The sequence below is a fragment of the Ochotona curzoniae genome, unplaced genomic scaffold (assembly GCF_017591425.1).
Source record: "Ochotona curzoniae isolate NIBS_2020 unplaced genomic scaffold, NIBS_Ocur_1.0 contig_291, whole genome shotgun sequence".
Lineage (NCBI taxonomy): Eukaryota > Metazoa > Chordata > Mammalia > Lagomorpha > Ochotonidae > Ochotona > Ochotona curzoniae.
Window position 1 is genome coordinate 748092 of NW_024465649.1, and position 20240 is coordinate 768331.

General features: G+C 41.2%; 1 protein-coding gene across 1 annotated transcript in view; it reads right to left on the bottom strand.

The window, feature by feature from the left end:
• Positions 1-415: 415 nt before the first annotated feature.
• The window catches only part of IL23R (interleukin 23 receptor), a 53728-nt gene continuing 33903 nt past the window's right edge, over positions 416-20240 (bottom strand). The window contains exons 8-11 of the mRNA XM_040978396.1: positions 9811-9900; positions 7433-7535; positions 4063-4153; positions 416-1634 (exon numbers count right to left, since the gene is read on the bottom strand). Of these exons, the coding sequence (XP_040834330.1) occupies positions 999-1634; positions 4063-4153; positions 7433-7535; positions 9811-9900 (920 nt within the window). The 3' untranslated portion in view covers positions 416-998. The remainder of the gene's footprint in view (positions 1635-4062; positions 4154-7432; positions 7536-9810; positions 9901-20240) is intronic.

Below are 20240 nucleotides of genomic sequence, written 5' to 3' on the forward strand. Positions count from 1 at the left end.
AAAACTTTTACAGGATCACAAAAATTCATAAGGCAGAGAACTCTGCTGTGGATCATTTCACAGCTTACAACCTGCGTTGTCTGTCTAAGGCCATTCCTTTCCCACATTGTCCTGGTCGGCACTCTCATCTCCCATCCTAGTTCTTACTGACTATGGCCAACAGCAGCACGGATTGAGAGGTTCTCTGTAGATCTCAGCAGAAAGATATGTGGTAACCAGTTTGTGATGTTTGCAAGAAACGTGGAGTAAAGGCAGGTGGGACAAGCATTTGCCATGCCAGATTTGGACAAGGATCTCTTTTTAGCAGTTTCTGATACATACATAATACATGGTTAATAACAAAGAATAATCACATCTGGATGACCCTGCTACTTCTCACAGATTTTATTACAGTGTAAAAAACCACACCACCTTCACCACAGGAGAAAAGTGCCATCCACTCTTAGCCAGAATAGAAAGAGCAGTGTTAGGCATTCTATATTTCACTGTTTTACAACTCTGCCACACCAAAATCACATTAATGAGAGATCAAATCCCTGATCTGTTCCCTGAATGGAAAACAGTGGGAAAAAATAGCGCAGCAACATATCAATTAGCTGTTTCTCTACCCTTATTTTAGGTCTATATTGTTATCTACCCAAGAGAACTGAAAGTCATAAAATGAAAACTGAGCTTAGTTCTCCCACAGCGTTTTGATTTTAAAGCACTGTTTTCAGTGTTCGATTTCTCACCACATATTTTGTATCACGCGTCCTTACTTTATACAGAATAGAGGGCTTCTCTGCCCATTTTGTGGAGGGATATAAAGAGGAAAAAACCAGTACTTTAAACTCAGATACGGGAACGCTACTTTTCTCCAGATCTTGAAGCATGTTCTTTCTTTGGACCTTAATTCTCTGATGTTTTCAAAAATAAGAATGAATTGCATTTCTCTTGAAGAGGAGATTCAAGTTCCAGCTGCAAGGTAGCTGTTCCATATAGTTTTTGACCACACAATTCTACTTTTCCAAAAGTAAAATTTTCTTGAAATTGTTTTCCAAAATATTTTGTGGAAAATAAGAATGAGGAGAAGGCAACTCCTTGTTCATGATCCCCAAGCAGGAGACAAATTCATCAGGTAGCAAGGTCTGTTCTGGCTCAGTCTCATTGGGTGTACTGTTTCCCAAAAGCATGCTGGCTCCTGTATCTACTGAGTTTTCTATGTCAGGATGACTGCATTCCCCTTGGTTTAAAATCACGCTTAACTCTTCAAAAAGCAGTGTGTTGCTTAGAGAATTCATGCTGGAAATAGAAAAAGCGAAATGTGGTTGTGTTTTAAACCTGAAATCCCTTCCCAGGTCTAAGGTGTTGGCTGGTGTTTCCAGAGTTGAGGAGGCTCTCTCATCACTCTTGGTGAGAATATTTGAAATCTGGGGTTTATATCCAGTGTTGAGGTCAGGAATGTACACGAGTGAACTGGCGGACAGTGAGTCCTGCAGGCAGCCGTGCGTCTCCTGGAATCCTGTGCTCCTTTCCTTCCCGGCACCTGCAGGCTTGCGTTTTTCTGAAAGAATGATTTCTCCTATCTCTGTAATCACAGGATCAGCATATGACACTTGTTCACTCAGGTCAGCATTCATTAATTCACTTTTGTCCTAGAGGGAAAAAAAAAAAAAAAAACATCAGTTTTACAAGAAAAAAAAAAAAAACCCTTTAAAAGACCAAATGAGTAATTAAAAAAGTACTGAAATTCTGCTTTCCCTGAATTTCCTCTTCCCCCTCCTTTATCTGACATTATTTATCTTCTTCTGTGAGCTCCTTTTTTGTCTTCTAAATCCTTATTAAAATCTCCCATGAGGAGACTGCAGGAAACTAATAGTAAAAACAACCCATGCCTTAACAACATTTCTTGTTTTAAAAATTTTTAGAGAGAAAGAAGGATCTCATTTATCATTTGGGGACCTTGCTAAAGTTGGAATGTTTCTTTATTTTATGGAGCCTGTACCAAAAAGATACGTTGCTACTTAAGCCAAAGAAAGCAGGGAGAGGCGTTTTACCTATACACTGGAAATGAGATTGTGGTGTTTTGTGCTGAGTTTTTGTTTTGCTTTATTTTTATTTGAAAAAGGAAGGTACGGAGAGCAGAGAGAGAGGTCTTCCATCTGCTTGTTCACTCCCCAAATGGCCACAATGGCTGGAGTTGGGCTGATTGAAGCCAAGATCTAGGAGATTCTCCTAAGTTTCCAAGGACTTGAGCCATCTGCCGCTGCTTTCCGAGGCCATAAACAGGGAGCTGAACTGGAAATGGAGCAGGTGGGACCGGAATCCATGTCCACATGGCACGCAGGTGTTGCAGGCAGAGGCTTAATGTGCTGCACCACAGTGTCAATTCCTGTGCTGAGGTTTGAAAGGTTGAGCTCTGTTTGTAATGATCAGTACTGGGGTGACAGTTTCAGGCTGATGACTCCCCTCTGGACTGGAAATGGCCTGGAAGAGGCCTTTCAGCAGGTGTCTGCCTTTCCAGGGCAATGACTCCCACATGACATAATTATAAAATTATAGCCACCAGAATGTTTATACGTCCTTTCCAAATTGGTCTGTGGAAATCAGTGTTACAGTATTTGGAGGTGAGGCCTTTGGGAGGTAATTTAGTCATAAGAGTGATAGCCTCATGAACGCATGGGATAAGTGAAAAACGGACATGAGAGATGATCTCTTTCTCGCTCTGCCATGTGGGAAAGCACCCTCTTGCAAGAAAAACCTTGCCAGTAACCCAACTGACTTGCACCTTGATCCCAGATCTCTCCCTGAACTGGGAAGCCATTCAGTCTGTGGCATTCTGCTAAGGCCATCCAAGCAGGCTAAGACACCATTCTTTAGTCTCTTGGGCAGAAAACAACTTCATCAGAAGAAAACCTGAGGCTCACCTCTAATTTCAGGAGCCTGGAAGAGGGAGAGAGGTAGGCACAGGGGAGGAGTTGAATAAGGTGGCAAGGTTATCATGTCTCTAGGCACAGCCTCCACTGGGAACTCAGTGGGCTTTGACAAGAATAGCATGTTGGGTGAGGATTACTGGAACAATACTAGAAAGGTGGTGGGGATCAGACCTAGAAGGCCTTGGGTTGGAGGATACAGACTTTGTTCCATTTTGTTGACCAAACTTTCAAACTTATTTTTAGCCAAGGAATCCTTTGTTCAGATGATATGGGTTTGGGGAAAGATTTGGTTAAAGGCTCACCAAAGCTTTAAGCAGAACCATTTATATTTGTTTTGCCAAATATTCTGTCTTCATACCCAACATGTTGTCCTCATTGCTTTACCTTTGCTCATATTTTCTCCACTTTGAATGTTCCCTTTTTCTGCTGAACAAGTCCTTCTCATCTGTCAGTGTGCTTCTTTCCTCTCCACTCCCACTGTATGTTTTAGGCTCATTTCTGTCTCTGTGTACACAGAACTGCATGGCAATGCCTGGATGTGATGGCTGATGCACTGACTGGATTGTGAGCCCCTTGTTTGCAGAAAAGATAGCAAAAAATAGAAACACTCACAGAGCAGATGCTGCCCCTCCTTGGAAACCAGTGAAAATCCCGTATCCCCAGGTCTTCCTGATGCATGCCCTTCTTTCCTCTGTTCAAATGGAAGCTTGGCATGCAACCCTGGTGACACCATCTTTCACAGGCTTCTGACATTAGTGTTCTTACATGATAAGGAGTCTGAAGAATGAAGCGATACCCTCCTTGGGCTCACCAACTGCTCTATCTCATGTGAAACAGAAGTGCATCTGAGTCATGGAGGCTCCAGCAGGGTGCTTTTCTTCCCCACTCCTTTGTCTCTCTGAAGATATTTACCAATGCTTGCTCACCACGTGACTGCTGCTCCTGTCTCAGAATAGTCCCCTCCATTTTTCTCTTGGAATCTTCCTTCCTTTGATTTGAAATGTGTACAACTTAGTTTGCACATGTATTTATGACTATGTTAGTATGTCTATACACTTACTCGTTTGAATGAGGACATCTGTATTAATAATTAGACCATACTTTCGGTCAAATGTCACTGAGACTTAGTTTGATAGTTTTTGGTTACCTGTAGCAATTTCAGAACATTACTGTTTTCCATATTAGGAATATCTTCGTGGAGCCACTTTGGTATTAGCAGTAAGATTCTTCTTTTAATTCTAAAAAATTAAAATGACACATTAAACTGATATCATTTTAGTATTAGGAGATTACAAAGTCAACTTGACTGGAAAGTATAGAAAAAAAAATCAAATTCCTGAAGTGTAGGTGAGGAATTCATTCCACTGGGGAGATAGTGAGGTGGAGTGTAGATGGCAGGCCCAGCAAAATTCTTGTCCTGTAGTTAAGATATACATACCATTGGACTTCAGGAAGTTAGAAGAAAGTGGGATTAAAAGATGATTGTGTTTTAGTGCAAAAAAAGAGGAAGAAATTTATGCATAGGTGAGATCTTCAAAAAGTTCTTGAAAAAGGTGGGTACTGTGGCACAGCAGACTTAGATCACTGCTTGCGACACCTGCACCTGTATGCAGTGCTTGTGCATCTCCTGGCTGCAGCCCGGGTTGCTGTTGGTATATGGGGAGTGAACTAACAGAGGGACAAATCTCTCTCTCTCTTTCTTTCTTTCTCTCTCTCTCTCTCTCTTTCTTTCTCTCTTTGTGTACTTTTCAAACGCATAGATAAATAAATACCTTTTTAAAAAAGTTCATAAAAACTCACAAGAAAAAAATACGTGGATTTCAAAAAATTTTGCACCAAAAATGAAACTTTCAATTCCACTTTTCTGTAGACTTCATGGAGGACCCTTGTGGAGTCTCTTCTCTACAATTCTAAAGTGGGCAAATCCTGGAAAAGGGCCTATGTGTATGTGGATAGGCACATAAATAATACAAAGTATTAACTTGCTTCTTGCTTGTACTATTGGGTACTTGACAATAAAAACTGACATGAAGCTTCTCATCATTGCTGCTTATCCATTGTGATTTTAAAAATCATGCACTTCGAGGGCAAAGATAAGAAAAAAATTTCCAATTCAAGGACTAAAGTTTCTCTCTCAAAAATAAAAAGCTAAGTGGGAAGCTCGTGGACTACCTTTCAGGTTTTCTTCCTGTTTCTGTTCATCTCCTCCTTCTAATGAGCAATAACAGTTCAGTACACTCACACACGAGTTACGAAAGTGGGAGAACCACCTTGTAAGTGAAGTGGTGCACACGTTAATTTTGGCAGACCACTCTGAGCGGTATGGCATAACTTGAGAAATGTAGAGGGTATTTTTCCAAGGTGTTTACAACTGCATAGTATTAAAGAAGAGAATGTTACTTAGTGAAGTTCTATAATTCAGGTTCCTGTAATTCTCAGTTTCATAACTCTTCCAGATAGGGCTGCAATGGCAGTGTTGATTCCAAACTTGCTTTATGTGGAGGAAGTAGGAGCTTGGGGTGCTTGCCTTGCAATTGTGTAGAACACCAGGACCAGTTCTTCTGTAGCATGTGTGCTTCTTAAGGCTCACTGGAGACAGTACGATGTGCAAAAGGGAGAGAAGCTGTCAGTTCCCACAAACAGTTCCTCAGTGCTGATGTTTTATGCTTTGACTCTACAAACTGATTTGAGCCAGAAGGTTGTGCCAAGAACTTAGAAGGGACTAGACTAATCTCAGGCCCGTTTGCACATGTTGGGACTATACCCAGGAACAACAGATCAGCCTTGTGATCCATTTTACGGGTTCTCTAAGGACGTTGACTAACAACTGAATGGCTAAATGAACTTCACTAGTCCGGCTTGGCTTTGAACTTTAGGGTAAATGATTTCTTTTCACATATTCACATAGTATTTTAAGATTCAGTCCGCTAAACTGATTCACACTTTCTGTATCTCCAATTAGACCAAAATAGTAAGTCTATGCAATAGTAACACAAGTTTGTATAGCATGCTGATACTTTGAGAACATATTTACTTATACTTATCTATTCTTGCTTTCATTATATTTAAAATCTTTTTCCTCTGTTGTCTCATTTAGTTTTGTTTTTGATATAAGGCTTTTACAAGTAGTGTATGGTCTTATTAAGTATTAGCATCTGCTCATAAGTAAAATGATTATATTAGAATTATCTCTAGTTTCTTTCACCTTTTAGAAGCAGTACTTACTTAGATATTAAAATTAGCAAAGGATTATACTGATTTTCTTTGTTATTACCATACCAGGGGAAAGTTTTTAGGTTAAACTTTGTAACAAATTTAATGTTGCTCTGTAAAATTACACTAACCAGGACATCTTTGGATAACTGCAGAAATATTGATATTTTATGCGGCACTGATTGGGAATTAAGATAACCCAAAGGATTTTGTAATCAAGTGTTTTTTAAAATCTAAAATAAATAAATAAAATTCCATGTCAGTTTGTCCACCTTACAATGACATCAGGAACACATTTAATAAAATGTAATCCAAATTTTGCAATATTGCCAAAGTTCTGAGGACGAAGCCTATGTAGACAAGAAATCATGAGTTTGCTTTATTTAGAATAGCTCATTTAAAGTCGTTATTCTGCATATTGATTATAAATTTAAACAAAAGTAATGGAAAGAAAGACTCAGTGTGAGTTTGGCAAAGACTTGCACATATGTGTCAAAATCTGTGACTCATTGGTTATACTGGGAGACTGCCACATGAAACAACTCATCTGTTAACAGATGAGAAATTTCCATCATCCAGAAAATTTTAGAATACCAGAGGCCTTGCTTTTCTTAAAGTTTCATTTTCAACAATAAGGCATATATCTTTGCTGGTACCATATTGGAAACACAAACACACATGCACACACACTCGAATGAAGGAAGCTAAGAAGGGGCTTTGGGCCTATATGATAGAACACCAACACACTTAGTAGCACAGTGACAATTCAAGCCTTGTCTCTTTTCTCTTCTTACACATTTAGTGGATTTATTTGGTAGAACTAAAGGCAAACCGTAACAAGTATTCTACAGAATCTAGTAATAGTATCAGCTATTACTAGAATAGCAGATAGAACAGAATAGAATAGAATAGAAAAGATTAGAATAGAATCCAGTCATAGTGATAAGCTAGAAGCACAGTGAACAGACTGTATAGTGCAGGAGAGAACATGAGTGTTGGTGTCAGTTGGGTCTACACTCCTGGCTTAGTGCTAAGTGGCTGCAGGCAGAGGACCGAGCCTTGCTCTGAGCCTCATGTCAGGCTTCTGGAAAACGAGCCACAGAGCTTGCTGGCAGGGCCATTGAAAGGACCAAATGAAGCACTTTTGAACAGAGTTTGGTGGGGATAGATAGGCTGCTTTTATTTTCCTCCTCCTGAATCAAAATGTTCACTGATTTTTTTTCCAGTAAATACCTGGATTTATTACAATTTGGTGACATGTTTGTATAGCCTAAATGGAAAGTAAAAATTATACAAAAACCTACCGAGTTCGGAGAGATCTGTTAAATATCACAATCAAAGAGAGAATTGACAACAGAACAGCACAGAAGACCATTCCCAACAGAAGTCCAATGTCTTGTCTATTGTCTAATGGAAGGAAAGAAGAATAATTTTAACTATGCATTAGTGTTCATGCGATATTGGGATCACCATCTTCCCTACTCTGCACAAAGTAAAGATCTTGAAGGAAAGGGGGAAGCAGGAAGCAAAGTCACCTTTTACCTTGAGCTGGAAAGTGACTGCTCCTCCAAGCCGTACTCCCATACCTCAGGAAACAGCCACTGGCTTCAGAAAATTGGGCTGCACAATCTAATATCAGTGGGTTTCTAGCAATTCATCTCCAGCAAATGTGGTCAGCTTGTGCATACATATTTTATATAAATATGTTTTGTGGCAAACCTTATTTGTTCTGACACAGGTGAGAATTTCCAATTCCTTGCATTAGGACATCAGGCTGACCACAATCATAACTGAGGTGTTCTTTTTAATCTTTTGTGCACAATAAGCAACTTGTCATCATTCTTCAATATTTATTGTTCATGAATTTTTTTCCTTCTAAGAAAGACATTTACTCTACTTGAATAACATCCCATAAAAAATAACACTTGCTATCTGTCTTGCACATGGACTTTTAATGAAAGTAATGATTTATCGAATTTTCAAGTTCAAGTAATTAGTGTAATTTATTCACTATGGGTTATCCAGCAGGAGCATCACATTTTTTACACGGGATGTGAAAAGCCCTATCTTCAAATATCTGTAGAAGGTAGTTGACACATGGCTTATACATTGGAATTTAGAAGTCATGCTGAGGTTTGGTCCCCTATCCATTACTCCTGCCCACCCCTCCTTCCTGCAAATGTTTATCAGATACTTACCACATGGCAGACACTGCATTGACCCAATCCTATTTATTCCCCATCCGTGCCTACAATGCACTTGCTGGTCTCCAGCCCCTCTTCTAAAGCAGTTGGCTTTAATTCACCCCCAAATCCCAGTGTTTCTCTAAGGGCAAAAGAGCCATTGCTGAATATCTCAAACATAAATGGTGATGGTGGCAGGTGGGGGAGAGGGGAGAAACACCAGCTTGAGTGCCTAGAGGAGGATAGAGCGCTCACAAATTAACATGGCTAACACATAGTCTAGGGAGGAGAGAAAGTGACCACCAGCACCCCTTAAGATACCTGAGTTCAAACTGAGCTCTGTCACAGACCAACCCCGTGACCCCGGGCCATACTTTTAAACTCACCAGGGCTCAGGCTTCCTACTATATAAAAGGAGATCATAGTGCAGACCCAACAGAGCTGCTGCGATTTCTAGAATTCACAGGTCCCACAGAGATATCCAAGCACAGGTCTGTGTAGACATCTGCAGTTAGGGATCCACACAGAACCTAAGCACAGCACGTGGCTTGCAGCTGATGCATGTCTACACATTCAGATTGCCCATACCTGCTCTACACTCCCCTCAGGGACCTACCTCCACCTTACTCACTGTCTTGTCTGTAGCTTTTCTCCCGTTTTCTAGCATAGAAGCCTCATAAAGACGGGGATTTGGACATATCCTTCACTGCTGACCCTCCAGCACCCAGGATGATGCCTGGCACATAGGAGTTGCTGTGTGAATACTTTTTGAAAAAAAAATAACCAAAAATGCAAATAATATCAATTGAACCTGAGAAAGTTCTTGTACTTTCCTTGCTTTATTTCTATGCAAGGAGATGGCTTGATGGCAAAATAGTCATGCCTGAAGATCTTTTTCATGTGTCTTATTTTTCCTTATACAACCTGGTCTAATACATATTTTTAAAGTCTAGAATATTAATATTTGCTTCTCAATAGAAGATGACTTATACTAACAAATGAAATCGGAGCTGATTTTTATAAAAGAACAAGTATAAACTTCAGGATTTAAGAGAACCTGATTTGAATTTTTATGTGTTGCTTAGCAGCGGCATGACCTTGAATAAGTTCCTCGATTCTCTGAGCTTCAGTTTCTCATCTGCAAGTTGGGTATATAATAACTTCCTGGATTGTTTCAAAGATTGAAAAAGATGTTGTATAGGAAACTCCCGGCACATAGTAGATGCATAATGACATTTTAGAAAGAAGTGTTGTGTTTTGAGACACAGCACCTATCAAAATGAAGGGTATCGAACCCATTGTGAAAGCAGTCGTATTCCATCCAAACTAACCAAATTGACATAAGTAGTCGGCAGTTGGTCAATTATCTTCCTATAGAAAGCATTTAATATACCTCATTATCCAGAAACTTAAGAAGAATCAACGATATTGCAACATGGAGGGTTTAAAACAGGCATTTGCTAAAGTGAACCCAAGAAGCCCAAGTGGTGTTCTCTTACCAAAAGTAAGTTGTTCTTTAAAGATGGAAGCCACCAGAAGGCCAGGATTCTGAGTATTGTGGTGAACTGATTTTGGCATGACCTGGGAAACTTAAACAAAAGGAAAAGAATCTCAGCTTGTCACAGTTGGCATTGCAGCTGTCCAGTTTCTCCTCATTTAGAGGTGGCTAAAAGTGAACCTGAAACTTTAATAGTGTTGGAAAGCAAAAAGCAATGGCTCTGTGTGTGTGTGTTCTTATTTAATTGGGTGACTCTCAAAGAAGGAAAAACAGCAAGGACAATGAAAAAGCTACCTAGGGTTTGTGAAATTTCAAGGCGTGTCTCCGAATATCCTGAGGCATGTAGGCAGCAAATGCTAAGCAACGTGGATTCATCGAGCTGGAAAAAATGCACAGTGACTGCTTTGGCTTGATTCTTTTCAACAGATAACCCAATCAATTTTGCATTTCCTTAAGGGCCTCCAGGATGAGTTACTTTCGCCTTTATGCAATCTTTGGGGAGCTGCTCACCATCTTTTGGCTCCCTATGAGAAGCCCAATTTTGATTAGCAGATGCTCTGGGTTGTAACATAGAGGTGGAATGTCATTAAGGACTCCTCTCTGCTTTTCTCCTGCAAAGAGCATGGCCAGCCCTGTCTCATCATCAAGGCCAGCCGGGCCCTGCTAATGAAAGCTTCTGATCAGGGTTGGGAGAGCAGCCTTGGCAGCTAAATTTCTTTCAATCCGAATTCAAAAGAGTCATGCAGTGGTTTTGCAAGTCTCCTCCCTCTGGATCATTAAAAGCGCTCAGAGGTGAATTCAAGGACACAATTCTAGCTGACATTTCTGAAGATGGCTACAAGCTTTGGATGCCTGAAAATGCTTCAAAGCCTATTTATTCAGTCAATCTATTTTCAGGGTTCAATTTGCTCTTTTCAAAAAGTGACTTTTGCAGCCGGGGAGAAAGCTGTGACTTGAGGCATCTGTCACCGAGCTCTCACGGGCTACGTGGACTAGGCACTCTCTTTGAGAAAAGGATCACACGTGTCACAATGAAAAGGGTCCGACAGGTCTTTGGAAATTTTTGAAAAAGTCTAATTTGAGTGCAGGCCCAGGATCACTTGAAGGGTATTTGTATGGGAACAATGGACCGAGGATTGTAGGAGATGAAAACATCAGAAACTGAGAAAGCTCTTTCCTGTGCTTTTATTCTGGCTAATCCAAAGTGAGCAGAGAATGTTTCCTGTGAGTTGTGACAAACCAGAAAGTCTCTGGCTTCTTGATGTTTGGCTAAGTTTCTTTTGCTCCCTGGGTGTGCTCTGTTTCAGATGCTGCGGGAACAGTTATGTCCTAAAGCCAAGGGCCAAGTTGATTTATCTAAATTAGTATTTATGGGTCAATGTTCGCTCTCAGGGAATTCAAGCATATTCTACATTATCCTGAAATTTAAGAATGTAAGTATTACATTAAAATGTAACATAGCTTTCAATTTGTCAGAATTGCGGGATTGTAGCATATGTTGCTATATTATCTTTGTTTTAACTGATTATTTTTAAATTAGTATTTTTTATTTAAAGTTGGTCAATGGTATTACTGACTTTTAATGTAGGTTAATGTTATTCCATTGTATAAACTACAGGTGGTTATTTGGCAATGAAACCTGGCTCAGTTACTAACACTGCATAAAAATAATTTTAGATCTGGAATGGTGCTTTATTAGCCCCCCAAAAGAATAAACACAATCTTTGTGAGTCTGTTATCATAGTTTCAAATCAACCAGGAACATGAATTCAAATTATATCAAGTAAGTCATTTAGAACAAATTCTTAATTAACACAGGGTAATTTCACAAACCATCAGATAGCTGAGCAAGATTACTTACAAACACGATAACCAGAGAAGAATCAAGTCTATGACAACGATTATAGCACAGGACTGAGAAGTCACACAGAGAATATTCTTCAAGGCATACTGCCACCAAGTGGATAGGCCATTTCTTCTTAAATCATACTTACCATACCTCATTATAAAAACAGCACTGTCATAAGGGAAAACAGGAGGAAAAAAGAACTACACCTAAGCCCATCTCCCGGATGTATTTGCTGACAGCATTTTCTAAGATTTTTAAGCATTTTTACATTTTTACAAAAGCATCCATACAGTATGATGTGAACACACCCATCTAACTTTTACTACTGGAAAGCACTGGATATCAACCAGTTGTCATCATCAGTGTATTTCCTAAAGTGCTAGAAGAAAGTGCTGAAGAAGGATGTTTTCATTATTCGTTTAATGTCTGTGGTGTTATGCCCACACGTGACAATTTTATATAGCCTCACAGCAGAGTTTTATGGGACACTGGAGTGCACTCAGCAAATGCACGCCATCTCCATTTTAGGAAGAGTTTTTGTATAGTTTATACACTGACAAGAGATATCAGTCCTACAGGAGACAACGTGTAGGGAATTCATAGTGGTTTCAAACCAGAAAGTCTCTTCTCCTTGATTACATTGTTTGACCCAACCAACCAGGCTAATTTAATCAAATCCGGTTTTAGGAATACTGTAATGTTTTCCTTTTGGGGGAGGGGGCAGGGGTTGGTGCAAAGTTTATCTCCTCAGCTCTGCTCTCTATCTTGGGCAGCATCTTTGTCATCTTTTCTAAGTGAACACTAATGTACTTTAATCATGTTCCAAGTGACTTTAGTTACTTTCTCTCATTTAATAATCACAAGAATCTGGTCATGAAGATAATAATACTATTCTGATTTTATGGACAAGGAAACAAGGATGTAGAAAGAATGAGTAACGTGTCCCAGTGTCTAGGTGGAGACTAAAGAGTGACAATTTCCATTTAGTTCTGATGCAAACTTTGTCCTAGTCATTAATCCCATTAATTAACACCCTCACTTCTGCAATGAGACGGAGTGTGTGCCACGCAGCCAGGCAGCAGGCGATCGCTTTCAGGATGAGGCTAAACCTGGGCCCTCCAGGAGCTGACCATGATGACCTAGAGTTACCTGTCCTTGCTGGGCTAGTTAGCTTCTTCTTAAAGAAAAAACAATTTTCCTTGATTTTGCGAACAATATATGCTAATTCTAGGAAGCTTGAAAAGCAAAGGAAATACAATTTCATGTATGTCCGCAAGCTAGAAACAATCTTTTTTTTTTTTAATGTTGGCTGTTTTTATCTAGGTCTGTACTCTAGCGGGGATGACACTCTTTAATAAATGTTATATCCTATCTTTCTTTTCACTCAATATTACATAGCAAACATTTCTTCATTTTTAAAAAAAAACTGTTCAAAACACCCTAGTGTTTCATTATGCTTCTATTGTACATACTCAATGATACTTCTTCAGTGGTACCCCTCCTGAGAAAGGTCAGGACTAAGTGGTCCCAAACCTTATCACCAAACTCGGATGAAACAATTCTACCATGTGACGTAGCATGGCTCTGGGCAAGCTGCTTAACTCTGTGACTCAGTTTCTTTATTTGTGAAATTGGTTAATAGCAGTGCTGCACTCACAATGTTTGATGAGAGAGTTCACATCAAGCGCTAAATACCGTGTTTCACACAATTTAAAACCTTAAAAGTATCAGTTAATACTGCTGTCAGGCTTTTAGATTGAGTCTGAGTTCTTACATATTATCACTCTGGGTGGACATCTTCACATGTCTTTATTTCCTATGACTAGACTTCTACAGGTGGAATCAATGGGCCATAAGGTATAAATATTTCCAAAGTTTATTTACTCTCATTTTTGCTAAACTTACTGGGAAGGGCACACTAAGTGAGTCTGCATTATGAACACACTGATTGGAGCTAGCAGATGAAGCTGCTTGGACTGTTCCTGCAGGAATTCTAGATATTCACAAAAGAGGAATCATATTACAAAGGGTAAGGGGTGTATTTTTAAAATTATTGAAGCTTTTTCCTCTATTCCTTTTTTCTTAAAGCACAAGATTTCTTTTTTGTTTGTTTCTAATCTTACTTAAATAATTCAGGTTTTGGGGGCTTGGTACAATGGCTCAACTGGCTAACCCTCCATCTACAAGGAACCCATATGGGCAAAAGTTCATGTCACATTTTGGCAGCAACATTTCCCATCCAGCTCCCTGTGTGTGGCCTGGGAAAGCAGTTGAGGATGGCCCAAAGCCTTGGGACTCTGCACGCACACTGGAAGCTCAGAAGAGGCTCCTGGCTTCAGATCAGCTCAGCTCCGATCATTGTAGGGATTTTGGAGAATGAAATAGCAGATGGAAGATCTTCCTCTCTATTTCTCCTTCTTTCTGTATATCTGGCTTTTCAATAAAAATTAAACTAATTCAATAGTTTCACAGTATTTAAGTGTTATTTTTCCAAAGTAGGGTAGTTCAGTTCTATGGTTGGAATTCAACATTACTGGACCAAGGGCAGAGATTTGACCCTAGCCTGTATCAATTAGCAAGGCAAAAACAATGACCACATATAACAGATAGTCCAGAAGCCCAGGACAGAAGAAAGCATATGTAACAGCAGATTTACTACAACATCTTGCAAAACAAGTCAAACAGTGAGTCATTTAGTAGATGATGTTATCAACCATATCAATTAAGGATGTCAGAGTATACATAGCATACTTGACATTGTCTTTAATTTTTATTACTGGATGTTTAAGTATCCCATGCATATAGAGACAAAATAAGAAATATGTATTTGAGCAATAATATTATTAAAGAGAGAAAAAAAACCTGGAATGATGCAGTGGTTCAACAGGCTAATCCTCTACTTGCAAGTGCAAGATCCCCCATGGGAGCTGGTTCATGTCTGAGAGGCTCAGCTTCTGATGCAGCTTCCTGCCTGTGACCTGGGAAAGCAGCAGAGGATGGCCCAAAGCTTTGGGACCCTGCACCCACATGGGAGACCCGGAAGAGGCTCCTGATAAGCTCGGTTCTAGCTGTTGCAGCCATTTGGGGACTGAACCAGCAGATGGAAGATTTTTCTCTCTGTCTCTCCTTCTCTCTGTAAATCTGCCTTTCCAATAAAAATATATTTGAAAAAAGAGAAAGAATAAGGGAAGGAAAAGGGAAAGGCAGCAGCCACCCTGCCCTTGCGTACACGATGGAGAACGGCCCGATGTCACTGCATTGACTTCTACCTGCAAGAATGGTCAGCTGCCATATTTACCTGATGTCAAGAATTCCTCCAAAGTGCAACCTTGCTCTCAACCTCTGTTACTGAGTATGAATAGTCTAACAGACATTTTTTTTTTCTATTCACCTTGTGAGAATATTCTTGCTTATGAGAATTCTAAAACAGGTATGAGGCAAGCAGAACTTCCCCTTGCAGAAGGCGCCAGAAAGCAGAGACCACACAGCCAGCAGTTTGCAGTGATCCAGAAGGCTTAGACCCAGTCAGTCAGATGCTTCTCTCCTCCAACTGTCAGACTCTGAGTGTGAAAAGGGTGACACACAGCTTCAGGAAGCAAGCTAGAATTCAACATGGGTACCGAGAGTCGGATGGTAGCAGCACTGGTGAGTGTGCAGCCCACAGGGGAGGAGAGCCAGCTGCGGGCCTCGCCAGCCGCCTTCCGAGCTGCAGCTGGCCGTGTTACAGCTCCTGCTAGCAGGCGAGTCCCACTCGTGCCATTTGGCCAGTCTCCTTACAGACTTTCAGCTCTCTTTCCAACAATTTCCTTTCTGATGCACGTAACCAGATTTTATTTCTTTTGTTCAGTTATGCCTAGTGATCCTGACTAGTAAAAGTGTGATTGTAGGTGGTAGGAAGTTGATGGGGGAAATGTGGCAGGATAAATAGTGTACTAGGGGGAAATCCTTATACCTGTAAAATTGCATCTTGATAAAATAATAAAAGTTATCTAAAATAAACAAATAAATGTTATAGTCCCAAAGCTGTCCATGTTCTAATCCCTAGAACAGGTGAGTAGGTCACCTTAAATGGCAAAAGGGACTTGAAATAAGACAATTATCCTAGTTTATACGGGTGGATCCAATACAATCACAAGGATCTTTATAAGAAGGAGGCAGAAGGGTGAGAGTCAGAGAAAGCTCTGCTTTCGGCCTGACTCCCGGATGGGGCTGTTGGTCCAGGAATGCTGGCAGCCTCTATTCTGGAAAAGGCAATGACACTGATTGTCAACAGAAACAACACCCTGCTGACATCTTGGTTTTAGCCCAGTGATTCTGATTTTTTTTTCTCACACCCAGAACTATTAAAAAAAAAAAAACTGTATGTGTTGCTTTTAGCTACTAAGCAGCCAGGAAATTGTTTCTTACTTGCAGAAAAACTTAATCCTTATTATCTCATAGTGCAATTTAAAACTCAGAGAGACTACAAAAGCTTCAGAGGTTTTTTTTTTTTTGTAATTTAGGTTTTATTTACTTGAAAGACAGATTGAGAAAGAGACAGGCAGCTGGATCGACAGAGCTCTCCCACCTGTTGCTTCTTTCTGCCAATGGCCTCAGCAATCAAGTAGCCAGGGTTGGGGAAGGCCAAAGTCAGGAGCAGAAAACCAGGTTCAGATCTCCCATGTGGATGGCTGGACACCAGCTACTTGAGCCATCCCAGAAAGTGCATTAGAGGGCCCGGCGCGGTGGCGCAAGTGGTTAAGTCCTCGCCTTGCAACCCTGGGATCCCATATGGGCGCCGGTTCTAATCCCGGCAGCCCCGCTTCCCTTCCAGCTCCCTGCTTGTGGCCTGGGAGAGCAGTGGAGGACGGCCCAAAGCTTTGGGAACCTGCACCCGTGCGGGAGACCCGGAAGAGGCTCCTGGCTTCGGATCGGCATAGTATCGGCCCGTTGCGCTCACTTGGGGAGTGAATCATCGGACGGAAGATCTTCCTCTCTCTCTCTCTCCTCTCTCTGTATATCCGCCTTTCCAATGAAAAAATAATAAAAATAAATCTTTAAAAAAAAGAAAGTGCATTAGAAAGAAGCTGGTATCAGAAGCACAGCCAGAACTCAAGCCCGGGAACTCCAATATGGGATGTATGAACTCCTGTCTTGATAGGCCGGATGCTCACCACTTTGAGATGTTTTATTCTATATAGAAACCTAGTGTTTTTTTGGGGGGGGGGGAAACATGACCTGAAGAAGACTGAGTGGAAATTAAAGAGTTACAGCAGACACATGTAAAGGTTAAGACATTGGATGTCTATATCCCACACTGACTCTAGCTTCCAATTCCAGGTTCCTGTGATTGGAGAGCCTTGGAGGCAATGGTTATGGCTCAAGGAACGAGATCCCTTCCCCCTAGTAGGGAGACCTGGATTGAATTCCCTGCTGCCAGCTTCTGCCCACCTAGCCCTGGCCATTGCAGGCACTTGGACAATGAATTAGTAAGTTGGCAGTGTTATCTCTCTTTTTCCTTCTCTTTTCCTCTTTCCCTCCCTCCCTGTCAAATATATGAAAAATAAAATAAAGTGATTGTTAAGAATCACCATGTGCCTGTATGTCTAATTAGCACAGTCTTATAATGCAGATTCTATATTATAATCCATCTCAATATGGATGAGTCACAAATCACAAAATAATTACAGATGATAGAATTTTTGAGCCACCATCTAATTTGCATTATATTTAGTATCACATTTAGTTCTGATGGCCCAAGATTAACTTTTTCTCTTTTAGTCACTAAAAGTCCTGCAAAATTAATGAGAATCTCTAAGGACTCAGAGGTAATGCAGGAACCAGTAGTGTTTCCTTTGGGAAATGTTTTTCAGACATGTAGCAATGGCAGCAAGTTAATTAGCATGCACTGTGACCACCCTCCCCACAGGCCTCTAACTCCCATTATGGAGAGAAGGGAGCCTGTGCTGCAGTTTCATTCTAGAAGGATCTGCTGTATTGGGCAGAAGTGAGAAAACTGTCCTGTTTCCAAGGCTCCATTTCACCTTTCTCACACGAGCAGTGTCTAGTGTCTAGTGCTCAAGGTTCAGTGTGGGTTTTCCCACTGACTAATGATCTTCCTTGCAGGGTCCTTCTGCCCTGATTTTTTTTTTTTTTTTTTTTTTTTTTGGTATCCAAGACTTTATAGTAACTGTGCAGGCTGGTGGATCAGCTGGTCTCAGCTGCAGCCTGAATCCAGAGGGAGTGCAAGGTCTGGGCACAAGGGGGCACTGTGCAGCAGGGAGATGAGCTGGGGCAGCTGTGCTGCTTGGGACCCTGTGCTGACAAGCTGTGTGAGCAAAGAGGAAGCATGGGGGGATCTCAACATGAGAGACGACTTCCCAAGAGTCTCCCAGCCATCCTCCTCCGGCTCCTACAAACACTTAATGAAGGGTTGGACAACTGGTGTCTCCTTTTCCATCCATGCGCCCTGCCTATATCCTGTATTATCCTTCATGACACTTCTGGCCCCATATAGGGTGTCTGGCCTCTAGAGCAATGGTTCTTTTTAGATTTTTACTTGCTGATTTTTCCATAGTCTTGATTGTCAGTGATGTAGTGTTCAGCCTGCTTGGTCTGTCCACTCACACCCCCACTTCCACAATGGCCAAGAAGAGTAATCTTTGGCAAGTCTTTTACCTCCAGAAAGTTAGAAACCTCAAGACTGGGTGATGGACACAAAAGCCTTCCTGCTTGAGGTCAGGAATGCTGAAATATGCTTTTAGGAATTAACCATTTTCAATAGAATCTGAAGTGGGCAGTTGCTGGCTTTGATTTCCCTTCTGTTTTTTTTTTTATTTTAGGCAAACTTTTTGTCCATTCTGTGATTGTTCAGCCAAAATGGCAGACACTGGCTAAGGATATTTGAGAAATGTTGCATTAAAGGAATAACCTATCATTGTGGTTAAGAGCAGCACTCAGGTACGGCACCGCTGGGCACACCTGCCCCCAGTGCCTCCACTTCTCTTCTGTATTGTGTGAGCAATACCTGCCTTCACTCAGTTCCTCCTGTGTGAGTGGGAAGGTGTTGATAAGCTTGGAGCTGCTCTGATCATTTCAAAAAAATCTTTCTCCATCTGTCACTGGCAGGGGTTCTTGCTCAGCACTGCAGAAGGACCAGCGCCCTGGCACTTCAGGTGACCCAGAGACGTCACCCTGAGCTGTGCTGCTCTCCTGCATCTGGGCTGGTGCGAGAATGCAGCAGATATGCCATGCAGTGGTCCAGCACGTACACTTTTACTTGTATGTCATCCTCATCTCAGATTTGTGCCTCTCAGGGTTCCTAGAGTTGTGGAATTTCAAAGTAAACCAAAACCTTTATAGAAGCAAACCAAAACCTGCTTCTATAATTTGTATTCTGACCAAGGTTGGTATAAGCAAATGGTACTTTTCTGATGTATTCGCATAACAAACCCTCTATTGGAAATGAAGCTGTGCTGGTTCAGTTTTATTACCAGCAACTGCGTACGAGAGGACTAGGCCAGGTGACCGATGGGGTGGAGGCAGACAAGGTAAGACCTGCCTGTATTTCTCAGGAAGAAGATTGGCAGAATAATAAATACTGGGAAAGCGCTGAAATCCCACAGCCTGAGTTATCCCCAGCTCTACCATCTCCAAGTTTGGTAACACTTGACAAAACTGCTGCCTCCTCCAGGCCTCACTGGCTTCACCCACACAGTGGAATAAGGATCATGCTGCTTCTCCAGGGTTGCAGTGAAAAGGGACAATTGAGAAGTGAAATGCACCTTATCCAGCTCCCAGCGCACAGAAAGCATCCAACAAGTGTTGGATCTTACTGACTTCTCCTGAAGCTACCCAATGGTCCAGCCCTTACTGATCCCCTGCTACCATACTAAGATAGAATAAAGTGAGTGCTTGCTTAAAGCCGGATGTTGTATTCTGAAGAACTGATTTTCTTCCTCTCTTTCTCTCTCTATGTTTAGTATAGAGCTAAACTGCAAATATTCTAAGGGGGGAAAAAAGAAAGAATGAATCTGACATGTTATTTCTAGCCTTTCCTGCAAATGAGTTGGTTTGGTTTCTTACTGAGGCCAGGTTTCTAAAGTCTGAGAAAACTAGGAGGAGGATCCGAGGCGGCAGGGACAGCAGTACCGCCCGCCTCTACTTGGCAATTTGTCCCACAGTGCTAGTTGGGTAAGATTTTTGAAGGCACATGATATTGCGATGACTCACAGCAGTAATGCCCACACAGGAATTCTGGAGACTAAAACAGGAGACTTCCGCAGTGGGGGAGCATTCCTGCCTGGGCTCTGTTGGCTCCCACACAAACCTTTCATTGTGGGGACAGTTTGGCTGCCACAAAACCTTTCTATCAAATACGCTGGTCAACCAATATAACATCAGGGAAACTTCACCTTTTTGTTTTTTAGCCATTACCAGAAATTCCAACTTCAGCTGTGACATCTGAATCTTACTGCTTTTATTATACTTTGATTTGCAATGTTGTGTAGTTACGTAATGATTATGCTTGGTGTTTAAGGTTTATTCTCTCTGGAATGAAACTTCCTGAAGGCAGGGATTTTGTTTTGCTCTGCAAGCATCTA